At 42.2% G+C, this 20,000-nt stretch overlaps 3 protein-coding genes across 3 annotated transcripts in view; 2 read left to right on the top strand and 1 right to left on the bottom strand.

The window, feature by feature from the left end:
• LOC137198329 (major histocompatibility complex class I-related gene protein-like) overlaps window positions 1-20,000 on the bottom strand; it is a 197,444-nt gene that overhangs the window by 158,891 nt on the left and 18,553 nt on the right. The gene's annotated exons all lie outside the window — the stretch shown is intronic.
• Window positions 854-7,055, top strand: LOC137198327 (toll-like receptor 13). The gene is made up of 3 exons (XM_067612079.1): window positions 854-3,365; window positions 6,468-6,585; window positions 6,705-7,055. The coding sequence occupies exons 1-3, from the start codon at window positions 893-895 to the stop codon at window positions 6,964-6,966; spliced, it is 2,853 nt and encodes a 950-aa protein (XP_067468180.1). The 5' UTR covers window positions 854-892; the 3' UTR covers window positions 6,967-7,055.
• Window positions 17,011-20,000, top strand: part of LOC137198510 (saxitoxin and tetrodotoxin-binding protein 1-like) — a 6,839-nt gene continuing 3,849 nt past the window's right edge. Inside the window, exons 1-3 of the mRNA XM_067612394.1 lie at window positions 17,011-17,243; window positions 18,317-18,462; window positions 18,648-18,651. Of these exons, the coding sequence (XP_067468495.1) occupies window positions 17,085-17,243; window positions 18,317-18,462; window positions 18,648-18,651 (309 nt within the window). The 5' untranslated portion in view covers window positions 17,011-17,084. The remainder of the gene's footprint in view (window positions 17,244-18,316; window positions 18,463-18,647; window positions 18,652-20,000) is intronic.

Genomic DNA, 20,000 nt, shown 5'->3' with positions numbered 1-20,000 from the left:
TCAAAGTTCAAACCCTGCTTACATTCTTACGTCCACAGACCTGACCAAACACGAGATAAATGGGTGTGATTGTCAGATTGTCCATTTCAGTAAGTTACAAAAATCAATGGCCATGGATGCTCTCATCCGTCAGGACTGAACTTCTCATGTTAAAAGTCAAAACAAGAAGCAACAAGTTTTGTTCTTGTTATCAAGAAGAATTTTGGCTTCTGATCAGATTTTATTCAGCAGCAGGAACCATAAAAGTATTGGATGGATGGGATTTGGTGCTGAAGATTTTATTACAGGTTGAGCTGCAATAACGTTGATCCCTAAAACTTTTCATCTAGTGCCATCATTCAGTCAAATGTTTAATTTGTCCAATACTTTGGTTTTACATACCTGTAATTAGTGTTTGGTGCTAATTAGCAAATGTTAGCATGCTAACACTCTAAACTAAGAGGGTAAACATGATAAACATCAGCATGTTAGCATGTTGATGTTAGCATTTAGCTGTGCTGCTAGCTGCTTGTATGCTTTTAATCTATGATCTAGATATAATAACCTTGAAACTATAACTAAAAAATATAATATATATTGTATGTATATCCTAATATTTAAAAACTGAATAAAAAGTAAATTATTAACCTGGAAAATTCATCAGCTTTGTTTTAAAGCTGCTTAATTTGATATCTGTTGTATTTACAGAAAGACACCAACACTGAGGAAAAAACTATAATATAATTAATAATATATATTCCTGAAATAAAGATCTCTAGTAACTAAAGCTGTTTAATAAATGTAGTGGTGTGGAAGAATAAAGTAGAATCAAATGGAAATATTTGAGTACTTGTAAACTTTGTTACAGGAAGTCAACGCCGCTGTCGTCCTCCAGCAGATCCTGCAGATCATCATGCGACGCCGTCTCTGTTTCCTCTTCTTCCTTCTCTTTCTGCTGCCTCGTTTTAACCCCTTGCTGGCTTTCTCTCTGAAAAACTGCACTATCGAATATTCTGCAGACATCACTGATGTTTCGGTTACCTGCAGAGATCGAGACCTCGCCGCCGTTCCTGATGACATCCCCGAAACCGCCGTATCTCTTGATCTCAGCTCCAATCAGATCCTGAGGATCAACCGGACTGATCTGAGCGGTTTATCAAAGCTTGTTTACTTACAGATGGTGTTAAACTCAATGTCACACATTGATGACGGCGCTTTTGCAGACTTAGTGGAGTTAACAGACCTTGATATAAGTTATAATCACCTCACAAACCTGACAGACAACATGTTTCAGGGACTGACCAAATTAGTGAGTCTGTCTTTGAACCGAAATCAGATTGCATACATCTCCCCGCTGGCCTTTCAGACGCTGATAAACCTACAGAAAGTAGACCTGAACATAAATGAGCTACATCAAATTACTGATATTGTGTCTATTTTACAGCTGTCAAGCTTAAATGAACTAGACATTGGGATAAACAGATTCACCACCTTTGAGTCTGACGACCTGCATTTAAACATCTCAAACCTCATGATACTGCAGTTGAAATTGAATCCACTAAGAAAGTTCAGCATTACAAAAGACGTCTTTCCTCATCTTCAGTCTCTCGATTTGTCCAAATGCAGCATTGGCTTTGGGTGGAACGTACCGGACAAGACGTTTCTGAGGGGTTTGACTAGTTTGTATTTAAGTGGAACTGAAATAAGTTTTGAAACATACAGCGCGATGCTTCAGAGCGCCGAGTCAGTGGAGTATCTCTGGCTCAGCTACACGACGGAATGGTTCGATAAAGGTCTGATAGACGTCGCCTGCCAGATTCCTGCTTTAACAAGTCTCTATTTGACTTTTAACGACATTCACGTTTTAAACGACACACTGCTTCAGCCTTGCTCCAAAATCACAGAGCTGGATTTAGTTGGTAACGTCATGACCGCCCTTTCCGAGAACTCGCTCAGACCTTTGAGTCAGCTCATGGAACTGCAGTTACACCATAACTTTCTACCACGTGTGCCGCTCGCCATCAGAGGCCTCTCCTCACTTGCAGTCCTATCTCTGAGTTCAAATGATATTGGAGAGCTCGGCTGCTCCGACTTCCTGAACTTGACGAGATTGATGCACCTCTACCTCAGTAACAATCGCATCTCAAAACTCAGAGGATGTGTTTTTCAAGAGTTGAAGATTTTACAATTAATCTACCTTCAAGAAAATCCAATTTACAGTTTGGATGATACTTTCAAAGTCAGTTTGAGGAACTTGCGCATTTTGAATATGCACATGAATGATTTTAAGGGACTCAATGAAGGAGACTTTGGGAATCTGTCTTCCCTCCTGTCTTTGGATTTAGAGTCACAGTCAGAATGCAGGGTGGAAAACGGGACTTTTGAAGGTCTTGATCATCTCCAAACTCTTATCCTTGCACCGTACTCTCTCAGGACAGACATGTTCAGAGGAATGCCACACTTAAAGAATGTGACACTGTTCCTCCCCAATTTTTTGAACAGCTTGAGTCATCAAGTACATAATGAGCCACCTTTCTTAAATGTACCGTCTTTGAGGAAGCTTATAATCCAGAACAACAATAAATATACCATGGTTATCTCACCAGACCTGCTCAGAGGTTTGGAATCTTTAGAGCACTTTGCAGCTGTAAATTTCTTTGCAGGGTCACCACACCAAGACACATTTACATTCACTCCTCGACTGACAGAACTTCAGATAACCAACAGTAACGTCTCACATCCAAAACCTGAACTGTTTCGGCCGATCCCAGGCCTGAAGTCTCTCGATCTGTCCAAAAACAAGCTCAGATCTTTGGATTTTCTGGCTCAGGTCGACCTGCCGGCTCTCAGCTGGTTGAAACTGAGAGAGAATGAGTTGATGGTGATCAATGAAACGGTCTTCCAGTCTCTGCCTGCACTAACATATCTGGACCTGCTTGGTAACCCTTTCACCTGTGACTGCTTTAACATCGGCTTCATCCAATGGGTGAAGAGCAACAACCAGACACAAGTTCTTAATGCCTACCGGTATGCTTGTTCTTTTCCTCCAAGTTTTCAAGGCAGCAAGCTGCTGGACTTTGACATCCAGTCCTGCTGGATGGATGTTAACTTCTTCTGCTTCATCTCCAGCACTTGTCTGGTTGTGCTAACGCTCCTCACATCCTTCATCTACCACTTTCTGAGGTGGCAGCTAGTCTACAGCTTCTACCTCTTCCTGGCCTTCCTCTATGACAGCAGGAAGAGGAAGAAGGAATCTCCTCACCGCTACGACGCCTTCATCTCCTACAACGTTCATGACGAGGCCTGGGTTTACAGAGAGATGCTTCCAGTGCTGGAGGGAGAGCAGGGCTGGAGACTCTGTCTGCACCACAGAGACTTCCAACCAGGTCAACATTACATTACTCTCCTTTCACTCCTTCTCCCCTTGTGCTCTGGATCAAATCTCTCTTTCAGTTCTGCATCTTTCACTTCTTACTTCCCCCCTTCCTCCGGAACTATGAAAGCATGAGTGATTTTCTGTATATTTTTAAATACCTGCAGCCATAGTGAAAGTTTCATGTCCCTTTTTGATGGCCAGTAGTTTTTACAAGTTCTCTGGTGCCCACCATGCTTAGTGCAGTGAAATGTGACTGATCACACAAACATCTCCAGATGCAGAAAGATGAGCTGTTACCTGATTCATGGCCTGGATGCTTTGAAAGAACTCTGCCCATAAAGGTGTGTCCTTCAGAGGACTCAGTCGAACCTGCTCCTTCTGCCCAAATGAGATGATCTACTATCACAATCCACAACTAACAGTGCATTATGCAGTGCTTCACTCATAAAGGATTATTGGACACCGCAAATGATACACTGACTGTGAAAGTTGGAGACTGCTTTTCTGCATTGTAGGGCGGGATTCAGAATGGAGATGTCATCTTCCTACATAACTGGGCAGCTACTTAGCTATATCTATGAAAAATAGTGACATAAAAATGGCCCCAAAAATGGCGACAAGTGAGAATTAGTTCTGGCAAAAAATGATGGAACGATTGTTAAGTGCTGATTCTCTGGGAAGAATGTGCTCAAACTCTAAAGCCCAACGTTAACAAAAGCCCTCGCCTTCTAGCACCTACTCAGCTTTATATCTTACCAGACAAGCTGCTAGTGATCAAAATTGAAGCATTATAACCTTAAACTGTATTAAAAACTCACTGTGTGACGACGTTTACCAGTTAGGTTGATAGTTTGACTGCTATCAAGGATAAGATCAACAATATAACAACTCTTAAATTTTTCTTATGTCGTCAAGAAAAAGTTAACCTCTCTTTGCAACAGCTACCACAGCTCCTGTCACCTGAAAATGATGGTGGGTTGGATGTCACTCACTACTGACTGGTTAGTAGCTGGCTTAACAAGGATCTCGATAAAGGGGGAACAAAGCTGTAAACTAAGTCCTGGACCAAAATGGGTCTTACCTGAGGTCTATCTGAGCTGTAAAGTAAGAACTCTGCAAATTGGCCTAAGACAAATGGATGCCTCAAACAAACTAGCTCTTGAAACACTCTCCAACAATTTTGTGTCTTTTGTTCATCTTTGAAGTCTCCGTGCCATGAATTGTACAGATGGAGACAACAAGGCCCTCAATCACACAGTCTCTTCTTCAAGACATTCATGGTGTCGCACTCAGTTGTTCCCATGAAAAGTGACAGAAATAGTTGTGTAAATTTCAAAGTTCAAACCCTGCTTACATTCTTACATCCACAGACCTGACCAAACACGAGATAAATGGGTGTGATTGTCAGATTGTCCATTTCAGTAAATTACAAAAATCAAGAATTGTTGGACTGCCCTCCTTCCACATCAGGTTTCAGACTCTTAGAAGATTCAACAAGCACTTCATTCAAAGAGTTGGTAGCCTACAGTTAACAGAGCATCATGGAGTATTCCATGCTAATGCCACTAACTTTGTGTACAGTAGGAAGTAAGCACAGATATGAGATATCAGATATGAGAGGTTTGGAACACTTTTACCTGCTGTCTGATGTAGGGATGCACGATATTATCGACACGTCATCGGTATCGGCCGATAAAAGCTCTAAAATGAAATATCGTCAAATTCTGCCGATTATGAGAGGTGGATATGTCGCCTTCTCCTCCACCGCCTGACTGTGCTTCCCTCGACAGACTGTGTCACCCTGACGGTCCCGGTGTTTCCTCCGCAGGCTTCACTTCACTCAGCCGCCCGGGGATAACGTTAGCTGAGAGGCTAGCGGAGCGTTAGCCGCAGCATGACCGGAGGGGAGCACAGCCAGCTTGGAAAGTGGGAAGAAGCAGCGGATCTGACGGGCAGCTGAGTGAAGCGGAGCCTGCAGAGGAAGCACCAGGACCTTTAGGGTGAAACAGTCCATTGAGAAACTGCTGTGTTCGGCTGCACAGATAGGAAACACTTTGGCTGACAGGATGTATCACTCTGTTTGAAAAAAGAAAAACTTCTTTTTGATTTATATCGGCGGTTGGCAACCAGCGTATTAGGTGCATTACCGCCACCTTCTGCTCCGGAGTGTGGACCAGAGATTAAATCCTACACATTAATCCTGTCTGTCTAATAAACTCAAAGAAAACTCTGCTGCTGCTCCCACTTGACAGGTTCAGCAATTGGCCATAATGAGTTGGAAATATCAGCATATCGGATATCGGCAAAAAAATCCAATATCATGCATCCCTAGTCAGATGTGTTCAGCTCTAAAATCAGCAATATTACAAGTGACCAGTAGAAACAAGGTCAAAAGTCTGAGCTCTCCTGTCATTGGTCAGATGTGTCCGGGGTGAGAGCGAGAACATAAACACAGGAAGAAGGTCCTGAAGAAGTTCCTCTGCTCAAATGCAACATACTTTGTTGTGCTAGTCCTCAATTCATTCTCCTGCTAGCTGCTAGTTACTGTTGATTCCACCTCTCAGCATGCCAGTCACTACGGGAGCCGTTTAACTCAAACTTGCAGTCTTCCAGTCAGTCAGATCACGTTCCCACCACAAACAAACCACTCCAAAATCTGTTTGTGAGTGGACTGAGACCACTTCCTGTAAAGGGTCTGTGCTGTTGTTTTGGTGCGATTGTTCAGATCTGCCAAACCGAATCAACCAACCAGAGTCCAATTCAGACTATGGGCGTTTTCAAACTCATAATGTGTTTGTTCTGGTCTGAATCAGTGGATGAGTTGGTAAACTTGGTTCAGTTTCTTTTCACACAGAGAAAAATCCAAGCAAACCAAAATGCATCATTACAAGCCAGGTGAGAACATTCAGATGTGTCAGATGTGTCGAAGTGTCCGATTCAACCGGTCCAAAAAACGCCGTCAACAAACTGAACCAAGTTTACTAACTCATCCACTGATTTGGACCAGAACAAACACACTAGAAGTTCTTCTGTCTTCTCTCAGTTCTTCACTCTTTAGTCGAAATGAGTCCATGTGTTTTACCTGCAGTGTGTCTAAACTGCGTCTCCACAGGTAAGCCCATCATAGAGAACATTACAGACGCCATCTACAGCAGCAGGAAGACCATCTGTGTGATCAGCCGGCGCTACCTGCAGAGCGAGTGGTGCTCCAGAGAGATCCAGATGGCCAGGTGGGGGCGCCAACTCTCTGTCCTCACATACTGCAGCACCTCCTGCTTTTATCTCACAGCCTCTAAACTGATTCAGTCCTCTGAATTGTCCTCATGGTTCGTCCTGTTTGTCGTTGCAGCTTCCGTCTGTTTGACGAGCAGAAGGACGTGTTGATCCTGCTGTTCCTGGAGGAGATCCCGGCCTATCAGCTGTCTCTGTTCTACCGTATGAGGAAGCTGGTGAAGAGACGCACCTACCTGAGCTGGTCGCAGGCCGGCCAACACACGGGAGTCTTCTGGCAGAACGTACGGAGAGCTCTGGAGACGAGGGACGCTCCCACCGAGAACACCAACCTGCTGACTGCCGCCCTGGCTCCAGACCAGGCCCGTGGCTACGACTGAATGTCATGTCCTCTGTATTTGTTTTTGTGAATTTGGGGGTTTTAGTAACCCAGTGGAGGTTTCTACAATCAAAAACTTATGCACAGTAGTTTTTTAATAAGCTGATCCCTGTATTTCGAGACATTTGACTTCTTTTAAGCCAACAAATAAATACATAAATCATGTCAGAAACTCATTTCTAGCAGTGTGGAAATTGCCATGAAACTCTTTAGACCTTAATGTTGGGAAATTTTTAAAAAAAAGCTTAATATAGAGACTCACAGGTGTAGTTGGTAAACTAGTGTAGTTGATGAGCTAACCGCTAACACGCTAAAACAACAAAGAAACAACAGCTCTCCAAACTAGTACTAGTAATGTACCTTTACATAAGTAAAGGTACATTCTCAATAAATATGCAGAATGTCCCTCATATTGTTATATTACATGTTTTTAACTGATGCATTAACATTTATACGCAGCATTTTAATTTTGTAGCTGATCATGGTTGGAGCTAATTTAAACGGTTTTATGTACTGTTGCTTATGTATTGTTTTAAACTGTGTATATATTAATCTGCAAAGTATATAGTAAATATAGTAAATTTAGGTGCCGAGTTTATGTAGTGAGGGATATTTGCCTCTAAAATGTAGTGAAATAGTCAAGTAAAGTGCGTAAAGTTCTACAGTAAATGAACATATAAGCACCACAACCACCACAATAGTTGCTGTCAACATTTTGATCATTGTTATAGATAATTGCTCATTGATATATTTAACTGCATGTAAACAGAGAATAAATGCACATTAAATTTTTTAAGAGAGGTGAGTTGTTGTTGTTGGGCTCTTTGTTTGTTTTTGTTTTTTAATATTAGCACACACTAATGCTAATGCTAATGAAGACAGTCTCGCTATGCAGATTTGTACTTTCTACAGTAGCTGCTGTTATCTTCTGTTCCAGCCCACCTAGATATTTCTTCAATATCAAGACAAACTTTTAGTTAAATGTTCCTTGTAAGGTGTTATGACTGACTCGCAGGCCACAACAAGGGAGGGAGATACACATCAAACTGAGCAGTGACAAACTGAAATTTATTAAAGTAAATTACCTGATAATTATGATGGGGTATGAAAGTCAGGATCAGTGGTTTATGAGAGTGCATGGATGCAGTGGCTGATGGGAGGCACGTGTTGTTAGTGTTAAAACAAAAGAAAGCAACACAAAAGAAGCATCCCGAGCTTGGCGAGTGGTGAAGGGACCAACACACACTGGCCAGGTGTTCCCAAGGTGTTCCCTTAACAAAAGTGATCATTTTAACCCAAACCATCATCTTTAAACCTAACCAGACCTGAACCAGAGCGCTGTCACATCATAAAACATCATTATTGTTTAACAGTGATGTGTGACGGTTTTATAAAACACAGACAGATGATGTCATCCTGCAGATTACTGCCAATAGAGACGCCAGATTAGAAAACGCTGCTATGTGTCGTTCTGGAGTCACATGATCAAACCACAGATCTTTTGTGGAGGATTTGATGAAAATAAATGTGGTTGAATGAAAAGTAGACCTATATTTTGCTCTGAACTGTAGTGGAGTAGAAGTATAAGTTGAAGTAGAAAATAATGTAATAAATAATATAATAATATATATAATAATATAATATGGAAATACTGAAGTAAAGTACAAATAACTCAAAACTGTACTGAGTAAATGTATATTCCACCGCTGTTTTTTTGGATGGCTCAGTATTAAAAGGCCAGTAGAAGTGAGTCCAATCAGTGTCCTTCCTGAATATTACATGTTGTTGAGAGATAATTGTCCAATGATTTGATTTAATACATTTGATTTCACTTTCCTGCATTCACTGTGAGTTGTGACATGAATGCAGCATTTGTACCTAACCTCTGTAAACTGCGTAGTGCAGGATATTACAGCAGTAATGAGGTCAGGCTGTGACTCAGTCCGGTTGTACTCTGGATCAAAGCAGTCGTGTGATGTACGCTGTTTGTGTGTGTCGTGGGCGACCAAGGCTGATTCAACATATCAGTAAATGATTGATGCACAAATCAGCGTCTGTGTCGTTATGAAATCCTACAAACACAGCAAACCCTGATATCCTCTCTGAACTGCTGGCAGTGAAACATTGCTTGCCCAACACCAGCCAGAAATATGGAAACTGGGACAAAAACACCCTTCTGTGTAAATAATGGAAAAACCCAGAAGCTTGCAGCGCTGCGACCAGCAGCTTTTATAAAGGCGGAACGAGGCTCAGTCTTCATTAGTTTGGCGTCCTGCTTGGTGTTTTCTTATTCCAGGTTTATTCTGAAGGTTTTACGTCATCATGAATCTGTGGTTCAGCATTCATTTCCTGTTTGCAGGGTTGTATTTGAGCAGCTCAGCTCCAACACCTGAAGAGTGTCTCAGGAGTTGAAAACATTGTAACTACTGTAACTTAGGCTCATATCTTAATTAAGGACAAATTATCTTCCTTAAAACACATTTAAAACCTGCTAAAGTTGATGACTTTGCCTTCTTCTGTCTGCTTTCATGCCTTTTTTTCTATATATAGAAAATGCTGCCACCAATACAGCATTTAAAAATACTCCATTACAAGTAAAAGTCCAGCATGAAAATTCTACTATAAAAGTACATAAGTATTATGAGCTTGATGTAGTTAAAGTATTGCAGTGAAAGTACATAAGTATTATGAGCTTGATGTAGTTAAAGTATTGCAGTAAAAGTAGTGGTTTGGTCCCTCTGACTGATATATTATTATATATGACATCATTAGATTATTAATAGTGAAGCATCAGTGTTAGAGCAGCATGTTACTGTTGTAGCTGCTGGAGGTGGAGCTAGTTTACACTACTTTATATAAAGTTAGCTAGTTTAGTCCAGTGGTTCCCAACCTAGGGGTCGGGCCCCTCCAAAGGGTCAGCAGATAAATCTGAGGGGTCGTGAGATGATTAATGGGAGAGGAAAGAAGAAAAAACAAAGTTCTGATACACAAATCTGTTTTCAGTTTTTGGACTTTTTCTCTAATCTTTGATTTTTGCTGAAATATTGGATCATTTTAACATTTATTGAAATGAAAGCATGTGAGAAGTTTAGAGGGAAAAATCTCTATTTGGTGGAGCTGTTAACAACTCATAGACATGTGAAATGTGACCCCGACTACACACTGCTTTTTGTAAGACGTCAAAAGCCAAAAAGGTTGGAAACCACTGGTTTCATCTTTAACAATGTGTTGTATTTTAAAAGCTTGTTATATTATCCATTGTGTCAAATCTTCATCTGAAAAGTAACTAAAGCTGTCAAATAAATGTAGTGGAGTAGAAAGTACAATATTTCCTCTGAAATGTAGAAAGTAGCATCACATGGAAATACTCAAGTAAAGTACAAATACTTGAGTAAATGTACTTAGTTACTTTCCACCACTGATTATAACATCCAGGTCCACTTTTATTCAGATAATACACTGTTATATCTTTCTGTCTGTGTAAAGTTAAACACTTGATGCTTCATTTTGCTGCTTGTTGTTTGTTGGGATGTTTGTTCCAGACATTTTTCTGGAGTCAGAATCAGTCTGTCAGAATATGAACTCACCTCTTTCTTTGTCTTTTTTTCTCAGAAATGGAACCTGCATTGGCTCAGAAGTCAACGTGACCATCGAAGGCGACACTGCAGTTGGAAAAGGTGAGTTATCTGATCTGACACGAAACTACAGATTCTACATGTTTGTTAGAGACGCCAGCAGGGAAGTCGAGTATCTGACGTATCCAAGAAAAGCTGCAGATTCATCACACATGTCATCCAACTGCCTTTAGATGCCTACATGTTTTGTAACAAAGTCAAAACTTGAAATATTTTTTAATCCAGATGGTTTGAAGGAATTTTGAAAATTGTTGGCTAATCTCTTCAGTGCCGATACATTCAGTGACCTGAATGAACGCTGATACACAAGATGCACAAACTGGAGCTAATTCAAGTACAGAAAGCATCTGTTACCACATCTAAATATGCTGTAAACATGTATTTATGCTATAAAACACAAAAAAGTAAATTAGATGTTTCACTTCTGAAACGTTTCCTGTGGAGTTCATTTATACACAAGCTAATCACTCATACCTACAGAGTATTGATGACTGATTTAGTGTGACTATCCTGCTGTTAGGAGACTGTCCTCCCAAGAAAATCGACACAACAGGCCATAATGTCCGTTGCCCAAAAATGACATATAGTAACGTTTGAGTCAATCAATCAATCAATCAATTTTTATTTATGTAGCGCCAAATCAGAACAATAGTCATCTCAGGGCACTTTTCACATAGAGCAGGTCAAGACCGAACTCTTTAATTTACAGAGAGTCAACATTCCCCCCATGAGCAGCAGCAGGAAAAACTCCCCTTTAACGGGTAGAAACCTCAAGCAGAACCCGGCTCTTGGTGGGCGGCCATCTGCTTTGACCAGTCGGGTTGAGAGAGAGAAAGAAAGAGGGAAAGGGGGGGGGGGGACAGAATAACAACAATCATAACAATAACAATAAGTAGCAATAGCCGGGGACGGACACCAACAGGACTGCGAAGGACCGTGAAGGCTCGGCCTGCAACCCAGGGTTTCCTGCGAGATGAAAAAGCACAAAAAACTCCGGGGAAGAAGCTGAGTTAGTAACATGCATTGATGTTACATGAATACATACAGATAAGTGACAGCTGCCATCTAGCGGTCGCAGTAACTGAGGTGGAGCAGATGATGTTTTTATATGTGGACAGATTTCGGTATTCAGAGAGGGAGGGAGGATGGGAGCTTTAACTACCATCATCCCCTAACCTTTAACCCCGTGGTTATTATTGTTACCATGATGATGAACGTGGTCTAACTTTAAGGAAGTAGTAACTCTAACCCACCACATGTTTCTCTAATCTTAACAAAGTGATCATTTGAACCCAAACCAAATAATGTATTTGGATTCGGGTCCATCTCTAGTTCGCAGAGTTGCTTGTTAGTTTGTTGGTGTATCAAACATACAGCTGACATCAATGTAAACAATTTCCCTGCTTGATGTTTGTTTCTCATTTTGAGGCTAATGAACAGATGAACCTACACTAAATGTTTGATAGAACCTGCTCATTCTAATACAGTATCTTGATGAAACTGGGAATTAAACTGTTGTTGTTTCTGTCCTCAGTGGCCAACGTCACCTCATCCTTCCATGTGCTGGAGAGCTGCCCTGACTGTCTGGTCTTCAGTATCAACAGCACAGCCAGAGACTTCAGCGGGGTTCTAGACACAATGAAACTCAACATCCCTGCTAAAGAGGAGATCATAGCCCACGCCTTTTATCTGTTTTGTAAGAAGGAACAAGAGAAGAAGAGAAAATCATGTGTCTGAATCTGAAACATTTGTTCATCTTCTGTTTTTGTTGTTTTTCCAGCCAGAGAGTCGACCGTGAAGGACTCAGACCTGGAACATGCCAAGAAGCAGGCGAGCTGCCTCGGCTTCACCAAAGAACCGGACTTCCACTACGACTCCAAGAAAGGTGATTCACCTGTAAACCTCATGAAATCTGTGATGTCAGACAGAACTGGTGTCTTTCTCTGTGTCTTTCTTTCCACAGAGTTCTGCACTGAAGGCGAGGGCACCCGGATAACATTCACATAAAGTAAAAAAAGAAATTGTTTCAAATTGAAATTGAGGAAGTAAAGACATAAAAAGTGAAACCACAAACATGTGGTCTGTGTTTCTTTATTAAGAATTTCTTTATCTAATAAAATGTTATAACAGGTAGACAGTCCGCAGGTGTCATTAACTCCTCTAGATGACCCCTTTCTTTCTTGTGGTTTTGCTGTAAACAGGACGAGTTTATACAAATATGGAATCTCCAAATATCCTTTTTTGGAAATCCTTCTGGACCTTTTCATGAAAAAAATCAGTGCAGAAGTGTCAAACTGTGTGTTATCTTCTTTAAATGTGAGGCAGGTATCCACAGCCCCATACTACCCTCCTCCTTTACAAACAAACACAGGCAGTTATTTACACTGAAAACAACATTTATGTGGACAGTATTTTCATTTTTTACTGATTTCAAACACTCTCTGCTCTGTTTCTGTATTGCAACGTCAGATATTTTACTGCAATATCAGATATTTTACTGCCACGTCAGATATTTTACTGCAACGTCAGATATTTTACTGCAACGTCAGATATTTTCACTTCAAGACTTTGCCTTCTCATTTCAAGCCCTTATCAAACGGTGGTACTTTTCAGCCTCAGAAGACGAGATTTTGAAAAGGATATTGAAGGCTATGAATCCGTTCCTAGCATGTCAGCTCCGTGGTTGGATTACCTCCATAGACAAGATGATCCGCATTGGGAGTCAAATAGAGGGAGATTATGAGAACCAGAAAAGGTACAGGAGGACTCTTAATGAACCCTACAAAACGACTGGTCCAACAGAAAAAAAGGCTGTAAAAGGAACGGAAACTGTGTTTTGCTGGCATTGCCATAATGACCATGCACCAGGTTCCTGCCTTAGTTTCATGCCTCCCCGGGTAGCTCGAAATATCGACAACAAAAATCAGAGCCAAAACAGACAGTCCAGGAAAAAAGGTTCCATGGCTACCGTTTCTAGTCAGCCTGTACCCAAGACCTGCCAGAGGCAAAAGTCTACGGGTGTGGTGGGGTCGTCTTCATCTTCCACGCCCACTAGCCTGAAACAATTAGTGGTGCCTATCACAGTGCGCAAACATCATGGGAAAGCACTTGTGGACACTGGCGAGTGAGTGGTCTTCTGGTTAATGTCCAGGCTCAGGTGTACTTTGGGGTGTTTTCCTGTACACTTCCTCGCCACCTAAGTTGCCGCTTGTGTCTGCCTTCAATGATCTGTGTGACATAGCTTGTTTACCGGAAGGTGATGACTTACGCAGCCTGCTCCAAACTGCTGTTGCAGACAGTGGTTTGATAGGAAGGGAGGCTGAGAGATTGCATCAACTCTTGCTCAGCAATCCCCGGGTCTGCACCACTTTTTTAGGTCGCACCTCGGTGCTGAAACATAAAATCAAATTAAAAGATGACGTGGTGGTTACTCAGCGCCCCTATCATTGCCCCTGCAAAAGAGGAAGATTGTTAAGGAGCAAATACAGGAGATGCTCCAACAGGGCATCATTGTGCCTTCCCATTCACGCTGGGCATCCCTGATCGTATTGGCGCCTAAAAAGATCATGGGGCTCCACCCCCAATTTTGTGTTGACTTCTGTCGTGTTAATGAACATAGTGAGGGAGATGCTTGCAGACCGTTTCTGAGATACTGGAATCTCTGGCAGGTTCATCTCTGTTTACCACCTTCAATCTCATCAGTAGTTATTGGCAAGTGGAAATGGACCCAGACAGCAAGCCTCTAACTGCCTTTTCGGGTTATGCCTTTCGGTTTGAAGGGAGCTCCAGCTACCTTCCAAAGGCTCATGACTCGCGTGCTCAGGAGCTGCCTGGGAGACTGCTGCATGGTGTACTTGAATGACATAATCTATTCTAAAGATGTCCAGACTCACCTTTACGACATCCAACTGGTGTTTGATTGTCTCCAACAGGCCGGTCTTACACTCAAGCTGAAGAAATGCCGCTTCTGTTGCCCCAAGCTTAAATTCCTGGGTCATGTAGTGAGCAAGGAGGGAGTGCAAGCAGATCCAGCAAAGATGGAAGCACTTCACGACTACCCTGTGCCGAGAAACCTTAAGGAAGTTCAAAGGTTTCATCATTACCATCATTACATTCCTAACTTTTCAATGATTTCAGAGCCTCTTAATGCACTGAAAAGGAAACCAGCCAGGTTCCTGGCCTGTTTTCTGGCTTCTTATCAAACAGCTGTGGTCAAGGGGAATTAGTACTGCAACAGCAGATATTGTGGTGGAAAAACAACAGTCACATTGTCTGTCTGTGAACATTTCACTCATACGTTCAGTATCAACACTTTTACAACTTTTCCACTCCACTATTTTAGAGCAAATACTAAAATGACATACCCAAATTAAAATGTCTGTAGCTCCTGAACCAGTCATTATCTGCATTAATAAGGTCTTTCCTCTCTCTCGAGTAAGTTTGAGAAACACTCAAGGTGACACTGAAACAGAGAAGAGGATCTTTGAAGTCAGTAAAAAAAAAAAGTATCCACCTAAAATTTAAAAATGTTGTGTTCAGTCTTAATAACTGCCTGTGGTTTTATTTGTAAAGTTCAATGGCAGTATGGGAAAGTCAACTAAACAGCAGTGAAAACCTGCCTCACATTTGAAGACGATAGCAGACAGTCTGACAACTCTACAGTGTTTTATCGTGAAGATTTCCAAAGACATTCAGAGACTCACAAAACACCAGATCCTCCTGGTTACAACAAAACCACAAGAAAGGGAGAGAGGACCGGATGGAGGACACTGGTGTCCTACTGGACTTGACGAAGTTAACAACATTTTCTCTCAATATCTTCTTATGTTGAGAGAAAAAATAATTCAGCAGCGTTATGTTTCTTAATGTTTTGGCTGTTACAGTTTAGAGGAACGAGTGAATTTATGAATCTTGGAGGCAGAGTTAATGCATCACCTCGAGTGTTTCTGACACTGTGGTTCAGAAGCTGCAGCTGTTTTAATTTGCATCTGTCAGTTTAGTTTTTGCTCCAAAACATGGCTGGAGTGGAAGAGGTTGCAGTAATTTGTGTCATTCCAGCTACAAGAAATACAGCTGAAATGTTACGTTATTTGATTTCTTGACAAACAGAAGACTTTAAAAGCACAGAGCCATCATCCTGGTGTTTATCAGTACATGTCAAAGTGTGTGTGTGTGTGTGTGTGTGTGTGTGTGTGTGTGTGTGTGTGTGTGTGGACATTGGTTTGTCCTTTTGGATGATTACTGTGGAACCAGCAGTTATTCTGAAAAACACCCATATAGTCATCCAGCAGTTCTCTTTTTTAACTGGAAAGTTCATTTTACACAGATGTTCGTTGTTTTTTGATCCATCATAATACAAAATAGTTTCTGATTGTTTAAACCTCCACTAACTGATGTTTTGTCCACTAGTAACTATTTCCACATCCAGCAGTTACGGAGCAACATTATCATTCATGTGGAGTCGTGTTTCTGTCCACCTGGTGAATGTGAGTCCAATATTCTCTCTCTTTTAGCTCTGTTTGTTTGAGGGAAATATCTGGCTCTTTAGCTGCTAAATGCTCCACTATGTTCACCAGCTAGTCTACAGCTAACTGTGTTTGTTTGCCGTTTGGTGCTGAGCAGGTCGTGTACAGCGACTTTTTACAGCTTTTACTCTGAAAAACGACGCTATGAGACGCTGAGAGTGAAGCAGAACAGTAAAGTTGCAGCCGGACAGATAAACAATGAGCTGAAACTCACTATAAAGCTCCGTAAAGCCGAGAGGAGCTGCAGAGTCTCTGATGATTCTCTGTAGGTTCATCACCAACACATTACACACTGATATAGATCAGACTGAGGAGGAAGGAAATATTTGTTATAGATGCTTTAAGGTAGAATTATGTACAAACTCAGCCTGAACCAAAGTCATGGAAGACATTTGACATGTGACCGTAGGAAAAGCACAGTTGTAAATCATGCTTGATGTAGTTACAGTTTAGGTGATCATTCTTTAAACGCCTTGTTTTTCCTGCTGAGAGCTGCAGAGTTCAATAACCCGCTGAGCACACACACACTTTGGACTGACGAGGGGCCATTGAGCGGCCAGCAAAGGGCAGTCGAGTGGCCGGCGAGGGGCGGCTGAGGGGCCAGCGAGGGGCGGCTGAGGGGCCGGCGAGGGGCAGCTGAGGGGCTGGCGAGGGGTCGGCGACGGGTTGGCGAGGGGCCGGCGAGGGGCAGCTGAAGGGCCGGCGAGGGGCAGCTGAGGGGCCAGCAAGGGGCAGCTGAGGGGCTGGCGAGGGGCCGGCAACAGGTCGGCGACGAGTTGGCGAGGGGCTGGCGAGGGGCAGCTGAGGGGCCGGCGAGGGGCAGCTGAGGGGCCGGCGAGGGGCGGCTGAGGGGCTGGCGGGAGCCCGGGGCCGCTATAAACTAACCTGCGTTCCTCCTCGGCTCTGCTGTCCAGACGGAGCTTAGAGCAGGGTGTGTTTGTTTTTCCTTCCTGAGCAGGATGAGCATTGTGAAGCGAGTGGTGCTGCTGCTGCTGCTGCTGGTGGCGCTCTGCACCAACGCAGCACCGACCACCGACGCAGCACTGACCACCGACGCAGCACCGACCACCGAGGAATGTGACAGTCTGAAGAAAACGCTAACAAAGGACCTGAGCACCGTGAGTCTGCACCCTCTGCTGACCTCTGACCTCGTTTCTTTTACTTGTCCGATGTTGATTTAGAAACTGTTTGTTGTGTCTCATCACACAAATTAAGTTTATATTTAATCATTTGTTTTGCCAATTATGTTTTGTAGATTTCTGGATTTAGAGTCATGTAAGAGATTTGATGTCATCTATGAGAGGGACAGCTTTTGGTCATTAGTTTGATGTAAATGTAACTGTACTAATATGTGTTTCACTTGATATGATAAGCTCTAATGTGCTTTTTCTTCTTTGAGGGTAAATATATAATCTTACAAGTTTTCCAGTGTGTCTTAAACCAACGGTCAGTCATCAAATGAACATTAAAGCTGTGTTTCTTGCTGTAATCATTCCTCCTGTTCATACTGACCATTAGAAGATCCCTTCATAATGACCTTACAAAGGAAGTGATGGAGGACAAAATCCACAGTCCTCCTTCTGTACAAAAATGTATTTAAAGTTTATCTGAAGCTAATATGAAGCTTCAGTGTCCAAATGAGTCAAATCAAGTAGATATCTTTCAACGTTACAGTCTTTTTAGTGCCAAAGTTCCTCTTTTTGTTACTATACTTCCACCTGCAGCTCAACAGGGAAACACTGTCCGAGGAAACACAAAGAGGGAATTGGATGCTAAAAAGACTGTAAATGTGTCAGATATCCACTTGATATGACTAACTCAGACTGCTGAAGCTGAATAGAAGCTTCACACAGACTTTAAATGACTGTGTGGACACACTGTGGATTTTGGCCTCCATCACTTCCATTGAAAGCACATTTGAAGGATCTTTTAATATCCAGTATGAACAGGAGGAATGATTACAGACACCTGACTGCTGGTTTAACACACTGGGAACACTGGGAACCTCCTTAAGTGTAAAACTAGTGGAACCAGCCTAATAATTTCCATCATATGTAAGTTTGAAATGACTGAATGTAAAACTCCTGAAAGTTTTCTAAAAAACAAATTCCCAGAGAAACCAGAGAGGCCTCAGTGTCCTCAGTGTTGCTGTGACCCCGTCTGACTCTGACCTGGTTCTCTCCTCCTGCAGGTTATCGGGTACTGGGTTCTGGTGTGGGCGGTCACAGACAATCCGATGGTTTCAGGCCTGTGGGGAAACATCTCCAGCTCCTACTTGGAGATGAGACTCCTCCCTGACAACAAAACCATTCTGTTCAGCGAGAGGAACCTGTTACTGTGAGATCATTTACATAATCCTTCAGGTTTGATTCATTAGTCTGACACACAGCTGTTAGTTGTGGCCTGAACCTGGGCCTGTAGTCTGAGTGGACAAAAGTATGTGGACAGCCAGATGTGATTAAAACCATATGTGATAGCTGAACATGTGATTCCAAAACTGTGAGCATTAATCTGCTATGTAGTGTGGTATCAGTATAAGTATAGTATGGTATATTAGTATTAGCATAGCATAAATGTAGTGTAGTGCAGTATGAGTATAGTATTAGTATAAATATACAGCACATAACAAAACTGAGTACACCTCTGTGCAACATCACTAAAATGTTGAATGATAGAAAATTGTATCATCTTACAATTGTAGTATTTTTAGGGTGGAGTGTTGGATATTTGATCTTATTTATAATTGAAAACAAACAGGTTAGACTACACTGAAAATACAGGCCTCAAAGTACAACCTCAATGCAACAACAGTCAGCACACCTGTGACTTCTAATTAAGGCTAATTGTCTGAACCAGGTTGTGAAAGAACTTGTGAGCATCACAGCTTTCTTAGTTTTGGGTTGTGTTCAATGCAACATGGCTCCACATGGTGAGGAACTGCCTGAAGTAAGAAACCAGATTGTGAGGCTTCATAACAACGGAGAAGGTAGACGATCATCAGCAAGCTGCTGAACAGAAGCCAAACAGCTGTAGCGGTGGTTAGCAGGTACAGGAGGAGCCGTACTACCAATAACAGAAGGTGCAGCGGCCGTCCTTGAAAAATGACGACACACACAATTTGGTCTTTATGAAGCTTTGCATTGAAAAACAAACAGGGAAGTGCTTCTGTTTTGGCACAAGGATTATCTGTGAAGCTGGTGTTTCACTGACTGCTCACACAGTGTGAAGGACACTGCAGGAAGTCAACCTCTACAGACGACGTCTGCTCACAAAACGGCACAAAACTGCAAAATTAAACTTTGCTCGTTCAGGTGAAAACAAAGTAAATTATTTTGGATCAGATGGGGTCCCGTATGTGACTGCATAGTGCCGACCCTGAATCCATACAGATGGAGAGGAGGAGGAGGAGAGAGGAGTTCAGTGCATCATGGGAAGTCCCCCAGCAGTCTAGGCCTATAGCAGCGTAACTAAGGGCTGATCCAAGGCGAGCCTGGTCGGCTCTAACTATAAGCTTTATCAAAAAGGAAACTTTTAAGCCTACTCTTAAACATAGAGAGGGTGTCTGCACCCCGGACCCAATCTGGAAGATGGTTCCACAGGAGAGGAGCCTGATAGCTGAAGGCTCTGCCTCCCATTCTACTTTTAAAGACTGTAGGAACCACCAGTAAGCTGCATACTGGGAGCACAGTGTTCTAGTGGGATAATACGGTACTATGAGTTCTTCAAGATATGATGGTGCCTGACCATTAAGGGCTTTGTAGGTGAGGAGAAGGATTTTAAATTCTATTCTAGATTTTACAGGAAGCCAATACAGCAAAGCTAAAATGGGAGAAATGTGATCTCTTTTTCTAGTTTTAGTCTGAACACGTGCAGCT

The sequence above is a fragment of the Thunnus thynnus genome, chromosome 15 (genome assembly GCF_963924715.1).
Source record: "Thunnus thynnus chromosome 15, fThuThy2.1, whole genome shotgun sequence".
NCBI lineage: Eukaryota > Metazoa > Chordata > Actinopteri > Scombriformes > Scombridae > Thunnus > Thunnus thynnus.
The sequence above is the reverse complement of the archived record's forward strand: the minus strand, read 5'-3'. Positions and strand labels throughout refer to the sequence as shown.

What these genes read in the sequence shown, in the direction of transcription:
- LOC137198327 (XM_067612079.1), top strand. Translation starts at nt 893, where the DNA reads ATGCGACGCCGTCTCTGTTTCCTCTTCTTCCTTCTCTTTCTGCTGCCT. An exon ending in CCACAGAGACTTCCAACCAG is followed by an intron (nt 3,366 to 6,467) that starts GTCAACATTACA and finishes GCGTCTCCACAG; the next exon opens with GTAAGCCCATCATAGAGAAC. An exon ending in AGAGAGATCCAGATGGCCAG is followed by an intron (nt 6,586 to 6,704) that starts GTGGGGGCGCCA and finishes TTGTCGTTGCAG; the next exon opens with CTTCCGTCTGTTTGACGAGC.